The sequence below is a fragment of the Ambystoma mexicanum genome, chromosome 8 (assembly GCF_040938575.1).
Source record: "Ambystoma mexicanum isolate Mex_15411 chromosome 8, UKY_AmexF1_1, whole genome shotgun sequence".
Classification (NCBI taxonomy): Eukaryota; Metazoa; Chordata; class Amphibia; order Caudata; family Ambystomatidae; genus Ambystoma; species Ambystoma mexicanum.
Window position 1 is genome coordinate 396,500,015 of NC_090929.1, and position 14,545 is coordinate 396,514,559.

General features: G+C 46.9%; 1 protein-coding gene across 1 annotated transcript in view; it reads left to right on the plus strand.

Annotated features, from left to right (window-relative positions):
• The first annotated feature begins 1,330 nt into the window (after window positions 1-1,330).
• Window positions 1,331-14,545, plus strand: part of MEGF9 (multiple EGF like domains 9) — a 363,416-nt gene continuing 350,201 nt past the window's right edge. Inside the window, exon 1 of the mRNA XM_069609886.1 lies at window positions 1,331-1,914. Within this exon, the coding sequence (XP_069465987.1) occupies window positions 1,455-1,914 (460 nt within the window). The 5' untranslated portion in view covers window positions 1,331-1,454. The remainder of the gene's footprint in view (window positions 1,915-14,545) is intronic.

The window sequence follows — 14,545 nt, forward strand, 5'->3', positions numbered from 1 at the left end:
GCGGGTGAGTCAGCCTTTTACAAGGCGGGTGACACCCGCCAAAAGCGTGTGAGTTGAGAGCTATGCTTAGATAGAATTGTGAATATTAGCAAGTCCAGACTTGGATAGAACTGTGAATATCAGCAGGAACAGACTTAGATAGAACTGTGAATATTAGCATGTCCACACACTCACACAACCATCTCTCGCACAACAAGCCGCACGCACTTCACAACATTGCAATAACACATAAGCCGGAGCAACAGCACACACGGACTGACAACGATCCAATACCCGCACCAAAGCTCAGCATCCGGTGTATACCAAGCTGAAGCTGCCAACAGAACACCACTCCTCTCACTATCCTACTCCCTCTTCACCTTACTAACCCATCCCACCTTATTTACAGATCCGCCAGAGCGCCTGGGGACCAATTCCGTTGGTGACGGTGCACGGTACAAATACCTTTAACATTTAACATACAACTGGTGGACAGTCCTGTCTTTTAACAAATTATCAAAACACGACTTCACTTCAGAAGTGTCTGCACCCAGGTTGGGGAGAAAAATCTTTTGTTTGGACCAGCCCTGGGCGTATTAGCGCCTGGAGCATGCGTGAAAAAAAAAGATGGACTGCATGTCGCATGCCCAACTGACTGCAGCTATTACCTCTCCCATGTTACAGGGGTGCTATATCCCCCGTAGTGCAAAGCTGGACCTATATGAACGTAGAAAACCAGAAGTTAGCCATCAATATTGTTTTACAACAAATTAAAAGTATTTAAAAGAAATCGTCAATATGCTCAATAAAACTGCAGGATCGTTCATGTTTGTTTTCTAAATACATGTTGGATATCGCGGTTAATGGTAGGAAAAGTATGCATATTTTCGATTTGACTAAAGAAATAGCAGGATACGACTGCAGCACATATTCATTATCTGCGAAACTGTCCGTTTTAAAATGGCAAGAGCAGCGGTAAGGGCGGGTAGAGTTGTCCAAGCTGCTGGACCTTCCCTTCCTCCCTCGACGTCATCAACAGAGCCTCGCGGGTACAGTCTCATTGACTGAGCGTCGAAAAAATAGCAGTCATGGGATCACTTCAGCTAAGCCATTGGCTGCTGCAGCCGTCTTTCCAACAAAGGTGACAAAACAAGGCTGCAGAAACTAGAGCGGAGCTCGTGTGAATTGGTAGATGTTAAATCGGTCTGGTTGGTTGCAATAAGGGAACTTGTTCTTGATTGACTAAACCCGTAGTCGCTCACACTGTATCCCGAGTAAACGTGCACCTGATTAGGTGAAAACACTGCCACTCAGTAGGTTAGCGTCGTGATTGGTTACAGCCATATTGTGGCTGTAAGTGGGCGGACCCTGCTTCTGTCAGTCGGAGGGATGCCTGTGACAGGGAGCCGGCTCGGGAATGGGCAGTGGAACCGTGTTGGCGTGAGGAGGGAGACGCGACGGTACTGAGGTCGAGCATGCTGCCACCACACGCCCAGGGTTTGCTGCTCTTGTTAATGCTTGTACGGGGCGGGAGTGCGGCCTTCACCCCGGCACCGCAGTTGGTCCCTGACCCAACAGATCACCCAGGTAGCATCACCCCCGCGGTGACTGCGGTCCCATCACCCCCTCCTACGAGCTTGAAGCCAACCGAGAGCACCGTTGTAGTGTTGCCCACTGCAGTACCCCTCGAGAGCTTGGGCCCGACGCTACCTCAAAGCAGGGCGACCTCCGCTCTGCTTCCAAGTGGGCGCGTTGCCCCGGACCACACTGTATCCCCGTCTTCTGCTCCAACCGCCTTGCCAACAAGCAGCCCTACCACCCAAGAGGGCCTCAGCTGGGCTACCGCTGCTGGCCCCAACAGCACCAATCCCAGGGCCTCCGTTACAGCGGCATCGCCTACTCTACGAACAGAGACAATAGCTACAGAGACCCCAGGTGAGTGACAGTGGAGAGGTGATTACAGAGACCCCATGTGAGTGACAGGGGAGAGGTGATTACAGAGACCCCAGGTGAGTGACAGGGGAGAGGTGATTAGTGGTGTCCGTGATGGATAGGGGCACGTGGATTAGGGGGAAGGGGCCTGCATGAGGGTCTAGATTAAACATATGTGCGACGGCATAGAGTGGTGGTACCAGAAGAACACCGTAGAAGCCCCGTATATTCGTGAATACATGTTCGGGATGAGTCGATGAGATAACCGAGAGAGTGAGGTTAATTGGCCCGGAAGAAGGGACTTAGCCAGGACAGGATAACACTGTGCCCAGGTGTGCGCTGATGACACTAGCAACCTGTGTTTCAGGATACCTTTCATGAAAGAGGCGCTGTTTGTGATGTTAATATGATTTAGATTTATTTGTGGGTATTTTGGGATTTTTATAACGTGCGCTCAGTGGTTTTCGGCTCCTTTACACTTTCCAGGTGGGTGTTGGTGCAGTTTAGTGTGCCAAGTCTGCTTTGTGGCGAGGTCGGGCAGCTTTTAAACAGTTTGTCATCTGCACAGGGCAGCAAATGCGTTTTCACGAGCCTTCCGGGAATTTCATGCTGAAGTCTGAGGCTGAGATGAAGGGGGTGGCTTTACATTAAGATGAGCCCTGAGGCTGGAGAGTTCTCAAACCAAGACAGTATTCGGCCGAGAGTATTGTTCATTTTGGCTCAGGAATGCCCAGTCTGTTCGCAGTGTATAGGTGGAAACATGTAGTAGCATATCAATGTCCCTTGCCGTGAAACGTGTTTAGTTTTTGTGGGTGTCTTATAAATGCCTCGATCATATTCTCTAAGAAACCCTCACGGCTGTACTGGGAGGCCACATACAGCCCAGGTAGTAAGGACCTGCAGCCCATTTGGAAAACTTAAAATAACGGAGTCCGCGCACACTACTGCGAACGCTTCTGAGCTCAAGAGCAGTGCAACAAGGAAGACGACTTCTATACGGATTACGAAATGAATTGATGTTATCTCCCAAACAGTGTGCTCAGAATTAAACAGCAGTGTGCACGGGCCACGGTAAACATGTATACATGATCATTTGGTTCACGTAGTGCTTTACCTTAAGAGTCCTCTTGTTAATATTTGCCATTTGCCGTTTTCTCAGGCCGAAAAAGAAAAAAACTGATGTGCCCTTGTAATTTTTTAACATTTTACCTGAGGTTTAAACACAGATCTCTACAGCAAGCCCCTAACACAGTGACCGATCTGTCCTGCAAGTGAACCTGAGGAGAATTCTACTGTGCACTGATGGCTCAAGGAGGACGGTGCAAGAGGAAGCCTCACAGGGCCTATAGTTATGCTAATTACCTATGTTCATTTTCATTATCCTCTTCAATGTCGGATTCATTACTTATTTAAGAATGTCCAATCCTTATCACAGGAATTTTCCAAATATCGTCAGGGACCTTAACTGGCTGATCCACTATGCACACTTCTTGTACGTACCTAAGCTACCTTCCAGAAGCTGTGTTAGGGAGAATTCTCTGTTCAGGCTAATTTCCCAAACCTAGTGAGTCCCCCAGCAGCTTTGCTGGATTTTTTGGGGTTTATTTTTTTCTCTCCTGCTAAGAGTGAGACTCTTTTTCTCCCACTCTTAGACATGATTTGAGGTGTTCCTTTGACTTTGAATGTGTTTTATGGGCTATGGGGTCCTTTACCCCATAGGGCTTCATGTGTTTTTGGTATGTGGGTTACACAGCACCCTCAGTGCAGTAACCCAGGGGTGTCATAGTAACCCCCAAACATAGACTCCATACCCTGGGACTGACTACTGTCTCCCAGGGCATGTAAAGTCACCATTGGCTTTACTAGTCCCAAATTATGAACAGAAACCAGTACAAACCATCATATTGTGGACGTACTGGTCGGGGCAATTCGATTGCCCTGGGGTCTGTTGTTCGAGGGGGCACGTCACCGTCCCCCCCTGATCGAGGTTTGGCTGGTGGCAGTGGATACTACTTTTTATATTCGACCGTGAATATATTCCTATGGGATTTTCCCATTGTTCGAGGCTACCACTTTTTAATATAGCCTCGAACATACCGCCGGTTTATTAAATTAATATAAAATCACCGGTTGGTCATTTTTGCCGAAACTCGGTTCCAAAATGGCGTTTGTGTTCGCTTCTGTGACTCCAACCCAAGTCGGGCCCTTTGTTCCACTTTTTGGCGGGCTTCTCCACAAAAGCGGTGCCACTCTGTCTGGGTGCCAAAGAGGGTGTGGGAGGGTGTTTAGGCACCCTGGACTGAGTTGCCTTGGCAACTCAAGTCGCACTCACCACTTAGCATGTTTGATTGACAGCAAGGCTGAATGAATGGGGGTTTGCTGCATAAAAGCAGGGCTTTGGGGACTGGAACTTCAAAACGTCGCTGACCTGGAACGACGACACCACCGGTGGAGCCCTGCGGAACCGTCTCACCACTTTTCCCGACGACAGAGGAGATCTCCAGCCCGGACGGAGAGTCTTCCTTTGACTGGTGGGGATAACCAGTTTGCCCGTCTTTTCGCCTTCCTGGACCATCTCGTGGCCGCCTTGCCCGTGCCAAGCACCCCGGCAACCAGAATACCACAGTTTACCACTACTGCGAAGAAAAAGGGTGGTACCTTGTAACCGGGAAGCTCCACTGCTGGTTTCTTCCCTGGCAGCGCAACGACCTTCAGCTTTCCTCCACGTCGAGACCTCCTCTTCCTCTGGACAAAACACCGACTTGCACCCGCTGCCAGGAACAACGGCCCCCGCTGGAGCGTTCTTCCCACTTTCAGGTATTGTGTCCCGCCTGGCGTCCCTTGAGACAGATCGTTCGGGGTGACAGTAAATCCTCGACTTTCTAACGTGGGCTAGCCTGGGACCTGTTAACTAACATTTCATGACTTGATTTCAATCTTTTGTGAACTTTCTACAAAGACACTTTGGGCATAACCCCACTGCCTGATCCTGGACACATTTCGCTTGCTCTCTCTAAGAGTGGGCCTGGCATTTGAACTTTCTTGCTCTCCAGTAGACTTTGCCTAACCTGCCTCACTGTGATTCTTTGAAAAGTATTGACATTTGTGTGCTTCCATAACTCTGCCTTTTTCCCTCCCTTTTTTATAACTATTAGAGTGCCATCTTATGTTAAGCGCTCACCTCTGTCTGAAAATAAGTGGTGTTTCTCAGTAAGACTTGTCTAATAAGTAATTAGGATTGTATATATATAATAGTGACTGTGTGTTGAATTTACTTACCTCTTTGTGCTAGTGTAATTTACAAGTGTGTCTTTAAATAAATAATTATATACTTTTACACCAAAGCTCTGGTCAGTGTTTGCTTGTGCTACTGTGTCTCTGTACCTATTGTGTATACTCTATATACTGCCTAACTCATCTTGAGAGAAGTCTGACTGCTCAGCCACAGCTACCAGGTAAATCTGGGTGGTACAGACTGCTACCAATTGGATTTACTGCCAACCACCTGCAGTCCTAAATTTTTTGCAGTGGTCCCTAAGGGAACTGCACAGGTTTCTGCCTAACAAGCTGCTCAATGGCCATACCACAAGGGGCAGAATAATGAGGTATCATGAATGATGATGAGGAAGAGATGGAATAGGAGTAATGACGATTACGATATGTAATCAGGCCATAACCCTCTTACTCGTCACACTCATTACTTATTGAGGAATACCGAAGCCCAGTGACATCGAGCTGCAATCTGATGCACCGTATGGCAAAGTACTGTCAAAACAATATTGGATCATATCTAGTGATGTTAGTCATATCTGTACCATGCATATGCAAACAATGGCTGCAAATAAGATTTGTTCCCTCGCCCTAATCATAAAATGGAAATGAAAGCCAAAGTGAGGAGAGTTTGCCCAAAGCATCGCTATGATCAAGGCCCATGGCTGCCAGTCCCCTGGTGGATCCCACTCTACTCTGAGTGACTGAAGGACCTGGACAAGTTTTTCCAGGGGCAAACCTAGTCCACAACCTTTCCAGGGGGCTCACTAAACAAAACACTCTTTTAAATCATATATGGGGTCACATAGACAACCTACTTCCAAATGCTCCATATCTACCCTTTTGTGGTACTCTGTCCATTAACCTTGGAAGAAGAAATGGTTACGTCGACCCAAGTTTTTTGTTTTGTACCCTGGTCACATGACAACATTCAGTCTCTGAGAAGAGCACGATGGGATTAAGCTATCCATCCTGCCATACGACGACCTGACTGGACCCACTTCTGCTAGCAAAGAAGCACAGAAACTGAACTTTGCGATTCTTACACTAACTGATAATCCCACTGAGGTGACCCCAGGTAATCTGCAATCCATTGGGGCTGGGGGCAGACATGGCTAATGGTGTGCTGGCGAGCCATGAGCACCAATACTATTTTTTTTACAGGGATGCATATAGGAGCAAAACATGGGTATTCAGTACCTCCCAAACTGTGCACAATATTAAATGCATGAGTAGCGCACATGAAACCCCTACCTCAATATGGCTCGTTGGAGGCCTTCCTCTTGGAAAGCCGCCTCAAAGCAAAAACCGCAGTTGGTCATTGTATCCTGTAAGAATTGATAGAAGCTGCAAATTAACATTTATTTCCTTACTATACTACCGAAAATCTCCCCATAACCACCAATCCTGAGGAGGCAGATTGGTGGTAACTTGAATTCAAGAGGAGGCAGAAACCTGCAGAGAAGCCGCAGGAACTGTCATCCCAAGTTCAGCTGTGACCAGCCAACTAGTAATATGGCACCTACTCGTCTCAGACACAGATCGAGAATCCTGATGCAGCAAACGTGTGGCGCGAGGTTGAACTTGTTAAGTTTCATGGCACCAAAAAGTTATTTGCGCACTGAGCTCTGCAAATGAACATGGCACACCACCTGCCAAGGGGACCTCGCACCCTCCAATGGCTACAGACAAGTGCCAATTTTGCAGCCTGTTGTAGACCCCAGATTGAAGTCTCTAAAAACAGAAAACCTGCTGAGAAAGACAAGGTTGGCTTGAAGGAAGACTCCTGCATTGGGAAGGCAAGCTTCGCTCCCTCCTTCCCCCACCCTGGATGCCATGTAGCTCAACAGTGTTCATGGGTTCACATGCACTGGTACTGTCCCAGACAGCGCAGTAACGGGGACATGGATTCCCCTGCACCCTCTTGGTCACAAACACCAAAGATAGAGTGGTGACTGAGTGTTTATTACCTATGCAGGAAAGTGATGGGTTTGTGCCAGTTCCAATCTGTTTTATTCCACTGAGCACCCAAACCTCTGGCACGTCCAGGGGGCAGAAGGCTGCCAGTTTCCAAAAAGATAACTGCCCAGCCTCCGTCATATAGCCTTCAAGATGGTCCGGGGGTGATTGTCTGTAGATGCAGTAATGAACATAGAAAATGTAGATAAGATTATGTAGCATGAAGTTAAACAGCAGGAGGATCCATGGCCTAGGGAAGAACTGTCCCAACAGACAGCACCAAAGCAGGAACCTCCTGAAAGCATTAGCACATTACTGTCAGCTAACTAGGATGAAGGCCCTGTCAAGAACATATTTGCATCGTTCAATAGTGGGCCGCGCCGCTGCACCCATGGTATAAGACTTGTACCCTGGAGGCGAAGAGCACATACCAGTCAGCCATCCACTAGAAATAACCCAACTTGCCACTGACATGGGCCCACGCAATTACTATTCTCAGAGTCCCTCTTTTGAACTTGGACTCATTGCAGAGACAAAGGTGAGAATTAAAAAAAAGAGAAAAGCATTCCCTTAGGGACGGACGATGAGGCTCATGATGTCCACTCAGAATGTGGAGTCCTTCTGTAAATCTTAATCAATGAAGACTTTTGCATGTGAGGGAACATTCATGCTGCGGGGTGACAATGTTCCAGAGATCGAAAAATCAGTTTATCATGGTTTACTCTTGACATTTCCACCCGACCACTAGAAAATATGAAAAGTTATGCAACAGTTGATGCCACAGGCAAGGAACTTGCAAGTCACAAACCGAATTAGGCGTGAGAACCGAGCACCCAACTGCTGTGAGTCATTTTGCAGCCCTACAGTGAGAATCCTAACAGGACAAGTCCCTGACACTGATGAGAATCACAGAGGGGAAGTAGGAGGCGGTCACCCCTTTTTATAGATAATCCAAAGGATGCCACAAGGCGGGGCACAGAGCCGAAGAGTATGGATCCTTGACCCTAGTGTCAGTAATCTAGTCGAGATCTTACCAACTACAAGTCCACTCTATTCTTATCTGTTGTAGCAGAACCTGACCTGCAATACAATTTGGGCCTGCGTATCGTCCATCTTACCCAGCAACAGAGTGACATAATGGAAACGCCCACCTTCGGAGGGACAGCCTTGACATTCAGTGAACAAAAGTCAGTTGTTAGACTCATTTGGCATAGGGCTGCTGAGGACCGGTCATCCTCATTTGCCTAGATACGGTTTACAAATACCCCCCAAAAAACACCTCCATATGGAAACCACCTCTAAGATCTGTTGCTGTTTCTATTTTAGAGAGAAAGAGTCATGCGAACATTTGAAAGATGGTAGCCTAGCAGGAGAAGGATAAGCTCTAGGCGCTTTCACCCGCACAACTTTAAAACCTAGACAGAACAAATTGGTGACTGCACCTCGGCCCATGTGCCGTGTTGATGAGGCTGGCAAAAGGCTCATTCCAGGAATAAGGCTTGGATCCCAAAGTCCGGCACACCCATCCAGCCTTAACTCCCATTCTGAAGGGTGCTTTTTGGAAATGCAGCAGTGCCCGCAACTTCTCCAAGGGTGCGCACCAGCTGGCTACTCAATGATGCTGCCCACGTTAATCATGCCACCTTCAGAGTGGGGCAGCAGCATCTGCTGGCTGATGACAGCGGATCGGTTGCATCAGCGTGAACCTCAATGCGTGTGCTGGGTGGATGGCTGATGGTGGCCTACTCTGGTGACTAAACCCTCACTGGACGAGCCAGACAGGAAGAAGCTGCGTAACGCGGTGCGAGGACACATTTCTGAAAGGAAGCTGCCTCTGCCCTGCGGTATTGATGTAGCACCATCACAAAGAGACATTTGAGGAGACAGACAAAGAAACAGGAAGTGTGTGGAGTGGAACGGCCTCTGAAAATCCCGGGAGCTATGCTGCTGGGAGGCTGTCTTAACTTGAAAGAAAAGCATCCCAGGGATACAGAGAAAGTGCCTGTCGAAGCGACTGGACAGCGTCACTAAGTTACTTTTACCATGTAATTAATTGGATGAAGACGAGGGATGTAATGTTGTTTAAAACATTTTTTTTATTTGTTTTGCTTTTGCTCAGGCAGCCCTCGGCTTGATTGGAAAGGGGGAGGGTGGAGACCACAGTAAGGTCTCTTATACCTTCCCAATTCTGCAACAGTTTCCTTATTTTTTTCTGATTTCCTTCTATGCTGAAGCAGAGTTTTATTCCTAGGATCCTGTGAATGGCGTGATATCCTTAATTCTGCATTAATACTTTAAAGTTTGTTATTCCGCCACCGCTTGCACAGACGGAGCATTGTTGAGAACCACCGAAGTTTTTTTGTTAACGGGAGTTTATCTTGTCTGTCCCGAGGGGTTTTAAGCCTGATATTAGTCATGTTCATTTTACTTGTTAAGCGAATTATGGCGCAGTTTTCTTTTATTCTTTTGTGGCCACAGTGGTTTTGCTTAAAAAGAAAATGTGTGCGAGGCTGTCCATGTAGCCATTCATGTCCTCTTTTCTTTATAATGGCCAACGGTCCAACTGACAAGTAGAGGCAGAGTTTCAAATATGCCCTTGTTTTGTGTCTTTGGGTACAAATGGTTGTTTGTTGGGTACATTTCAGTCAAAGCATTCCATAGAATGGGAGAGCGTATGTTTAACTACCATAGAATTGGTTGACTGGCCACGTTTTTAAAACATTCTCTGTTGGATCATTATTCGGTTTAATCTCATTTCTTCCTGACCATGCCTTTCTTTTCACACCGAAGATGGCTCTGGGTGATGCAGGATTAGCAATCTTCTCCTCCCCTGTGATTCATGTATTTCTTCTGCTTCCCTTTGTGCCAGAGAATTTTCGATTATCAATTTCAGCTCCTGTGCCCGTCCACCGGCGCATGCCATATCGATTTCTGGGTGGCTAGCTCATGAGTTAAGGACTTGCCATTGACAAGGGGCAAGTCTGCACTTAGCAAGTTCGAATTCCGACTGGGCTAATTCTGTCATGTTATGTTAGCAATTCTTATAGAGCACACTATAACCCAGAGGTATCTTGGCGCTGGAACATCACAGGGACAGACAATTTTGCTATGGGCCTAGAAAAGAATAGCCTTCAGAGAAGGCCTGAGCTTAAGGTGATTAAAAACCCACCTCAGTGACAGTGGTAAGGTGTTCCAGAATCTGTCCGTAGCCACTGAGAAAGCCCGACCAGCAACCCTGGCAAGCCATATAGTAGGAACTGAGAGTAAACAGGCGGACCGTGAGAAAAGCTTGCGGCAAGGGATGTAGCTGACACCTCAGCCTGGTCAAGATCTAACTGGACCAAAATCTGGGCATCGTCAGCATAAGAATAACACCGGAGGTTGAAGGAGCAGACGAGACACACAAGAGGCTGGGTGCAGATATTAAAAAGCATTGGAGAGAAGGCAGATCACTGAGGAAGACAACACAAAAGTGAACAGGGATGTAAGGAAAAAGGAGGAAGAGAAAGTGTTTGGCCCCTATTTATTGTTCACTTGTTAGGTGCCTGTACAGCAAGTAAATACCATTTCAAAGTGCCCAAAGGGCAAAGGGAGGGAACAGAGTGTGAAACACATTAGTAAACCCATATCGGCCAGGAAAGAGGTGAACCAAGCCAGCACGGGCCCAGAGAGCCTGGCAATGGCCAGGCGGGACAGCAGGGTGGAGTGGTCAACAGTGTCAGATGCAGTTGAGAGAGCTAACAAAATCAGGGCTCCAACTCCACCATTGTCTACCAGCCTGGCCATATCGTCCATAATAACTGACACCAGGACGCTCTCTGTGCCCCAGCCAGAACAAAATCCTGACTGAAAGGGGTCAAAGAATCCAGAAGTTTCCAAAAGCTTCCAACAGTTTCATGAAAAAAGGCAGAAGTGAGATATGCCGAGAGTGAGGGATCCAAGGAGGGTTTATTTTTGATTTTTTTAACCAAGGGAATGACAGCGGCTTGTTTCAACTCTATAGGAATATGGCCTGATTGACAGGACAAATGAATGGCCTGGGTAATCCAGAACATAAAGCCTTGGGAAATGTCCTTCAGGAACAGACAGCGCAACAGGGTATGAGGGGGCTGCAGATTTGAGTATGCTCACCGTATTGCTGACCATTTTCACAGAGAATAGGGGGAAGGAGGACCATTTAGAATGAGACTCAGTCACAACAGAAGCAGGAGCTGGTACGGCTTGTGCAGTAGCGTGGGTGGGTAAAAGAATGTTAGACGGAATGGCATCAATCTTCGTCCAAAGTATCTGGATAGAGAATCACAGAGTTCCTGAGTCAGAATGACTGAGGCTGTGAACTTTGTGGCAGGTGAGAGAGATTTTACTACAGAGAATAGTTCCCTAGGAGGATTGAGTCCTTTATCATTTTTCTGGGTAAAAAAGGCCCGTTTAGCTTCCTCAATACTAGCATGGTAGTCACTTGCACACTGCTATCTGCTCTTGGACTGCCATGTGTCAATTAATTGGGTAATATGACCTATTATATACATGGTAGCCAACAATGCTTGTTTAAAGAACAGTAAATAATGTTCTTATCATGGGATGATTGTGACATCACTACTGCTATGTAGTTGGTTATTACAGTTGGGTTGTAACATCACAATGCCTGCTAATTGAGCAGCACGGAGCAGAATTCCAGCAGTCACTACAGCACTTCATTAAAAACATGACCCGTTTTTTCAAATTCCATTCTTGTAAAATAGCTTTCTGTGACTTTACAACCATTATTAAATAAGGAACAGTTCATGGTAGTATGTTTATTTTGCGCAATGTTGCAGTTAAATACACAAGACCAAGAATCTATATGCATGTTATTACTGGGTACTGGGTCCTGGCAGTAAGAAACTGAGGGACCGCGAGGCAGGACTTCCAGATTCTGTAACAGCGAGGGATCCCAGGAAGATCTGCAACACATCCTTACGACTCGCACTACAGTGGTTTACCCCTCAGGTAAGGGACTTACGACTCCTAAAGAGATGTGAAACCACCTTGAGACTACTCCCCTCAGAGGAAAACAAATCTAAACTAACCAAAATCTCTTTCCAATACAAAAATGAAATCTGTCTAGCTAAACGTAACAACTACAATGAATGCATTTCTAACGCCAATTCCAGCATGAAGGAATTATTTACCATATTAAAAGAATTAGAATCTCCCAACCCCACACCTGATATCTGCACCAAAAATAAAACCTGGTGCTCAGATATTCAACAGGCATTTTCTAACAAAGTAACCACCCTCCAGAACAAAATAGCCAACAAAAAAAAGCCTCCCTTAACCAGCTACCACAACGGAACAACTTGGACCTCCCCTCCAGTGAAAAATCATCCAACTGCCCTGCCAGATTCCACTTTACCAAAGTCTCCATACTTGAGGTAGAAAAAGTCATTCTCTCACTTAAGCCCTCCAATTGCCACGGTGACCTATGCACAGCACAGATTATAAAAGACGCAGCAAGAGAGCTTGCCTCTTTTATTTCTAAACTAATCAAATGCCTCGTTTTATCTGGTACCATCCCTACCAACCTGAAGCAATCCTGTGTGCTCCCATTGTTGAAGAAGCAAACTCTAGATCCATTAATCCCTACCAATTATCGTCCCATCACGACAGTTCCTTTCTTGCTCAAAATACTTGACAATGTTGCTTATACTCAGATCCAAAAATACCTGGAACTCCATAAACTCTTGGGAGCATGACAATCAGGATCCCGCCCACAACATGGTACGGAAACCGCCCTCATTGACTTGAAAACTCAGGTTGATGAGCTAAGAGACAAAGGCAAAACAGCTCTCCTCTTACTGCTAGACCTCTCGGCCGCATTCGACCTCGTGGATCATAAGGTCTTATTCGACCACCTGGCTTCGGCGGCCCACTTTTCCACAAAGGCCATTAGATGGATTGAATCATTCTTGAGCGACAGAACCATGAGGGTCTTCTCCCCTTCAGCAGCAGCCGACCCTATTCCTATTAAGTGCGGGGTCCCCCAGGGCTCTTGTGTCTCCCCCACATTATACAACATATTCACCAAGACCTTTTTGATGATTTGGACCTTCTGGGTATCACCTACACTAACTATGCAGGTGATACTCGGATTCTCCTCCCACTTTCCGGGGATTACAAGGATTTGGCATTGGTGAATAGAGTGTACCTCATAATCCAGGCATGGATGGCCACCCACGGTCTATGCCTGAATGATGACAAGACTGAGCTTATCATCCTGGGTACCCACACTAACCTCAAGAAATTAGGCCAGGAATATTCATCATTCAACATTGACGGGAACCTTCTCAAGGTGACTAAGGAGGTAAAGACCCTGGGCTTTTATCTTGACCATGCCCTTTCTTTCGACAAACTAGTGAAATCAATGGCCTCTGCCACTGCCTACACTTGTAAGCTCATTAGGTCCGGCAAACCGTTCTTGTCAAATGATAACTGCATGATCCTGGCCAGAGCTTTAATACTCTCCAGGCTAGATTACTGTAATGCCCTCTACATCGGTGCTAATAAAGCTATTATTCACAGGATACAAATCCTCCAAAACAACGCCTTAAGAGCCGCACTAGGAGTGACAAGAGATCATATATCTCTGCAACCAGGCGCCAAAACAACTGGCTCTCGACCCACAATAAAATCCTGCTAAAAACTGCATCCCTCACTCACAAAGCATTAAACAATGCTGCCCCTAGTTATGTCTTGGACAGATAACATAGAAGAACATCCACCAAACCCATGAGACTTGGCAATGCCAACTGTCTCACTCTTCCCAGATTTAGGGCCTCATTACATGGAAGGCAGTAAGGGTTAACGGTCACCGGTCACCGGTAAGGGTACCGGTGACCGTTAAACCTTAGCACCTTACTACGAGGTCTCTTTGCGGGTCCCAACTTTAACGGCTGGTGTAGACCAGCCGTTAAAGTTGGGACCCGCAAAGGGACCTTGGTGCTAATTACGGTACCGCAATTTGCGGTACCGTAATTAGCTCCTTCCCCATTCCCATTATGCCCTATGGGGCAAAAATGGGAATGGGGAAGGGCCATGGAGAAAGGGAGAATTACCGCCCCGCCAACCTTGGAATGGGGTGGTAATTCCCCTTTCCTCCATGGTGGTACCGGTATGGTACCGGCGGCAACCATGGTGCTAATAGCACCATGGCTTACCGCCTACCGTGTAATGAGGCCCTTAGACTCACTAAGGCTGGTGGCAGTAGCTTTCCTGTGAAAGCTGCCAAACTTTGGAACTCACTGCCACACCCCCTTAGAGAAGATCAACCTTACTTGACATTTAGACACAACTAGATCAACCTGCTCAAATCCACGGATCTGTAGGTTTGACTGGTGTGCTATCTCTACCCGGGGATTGCTTCTGC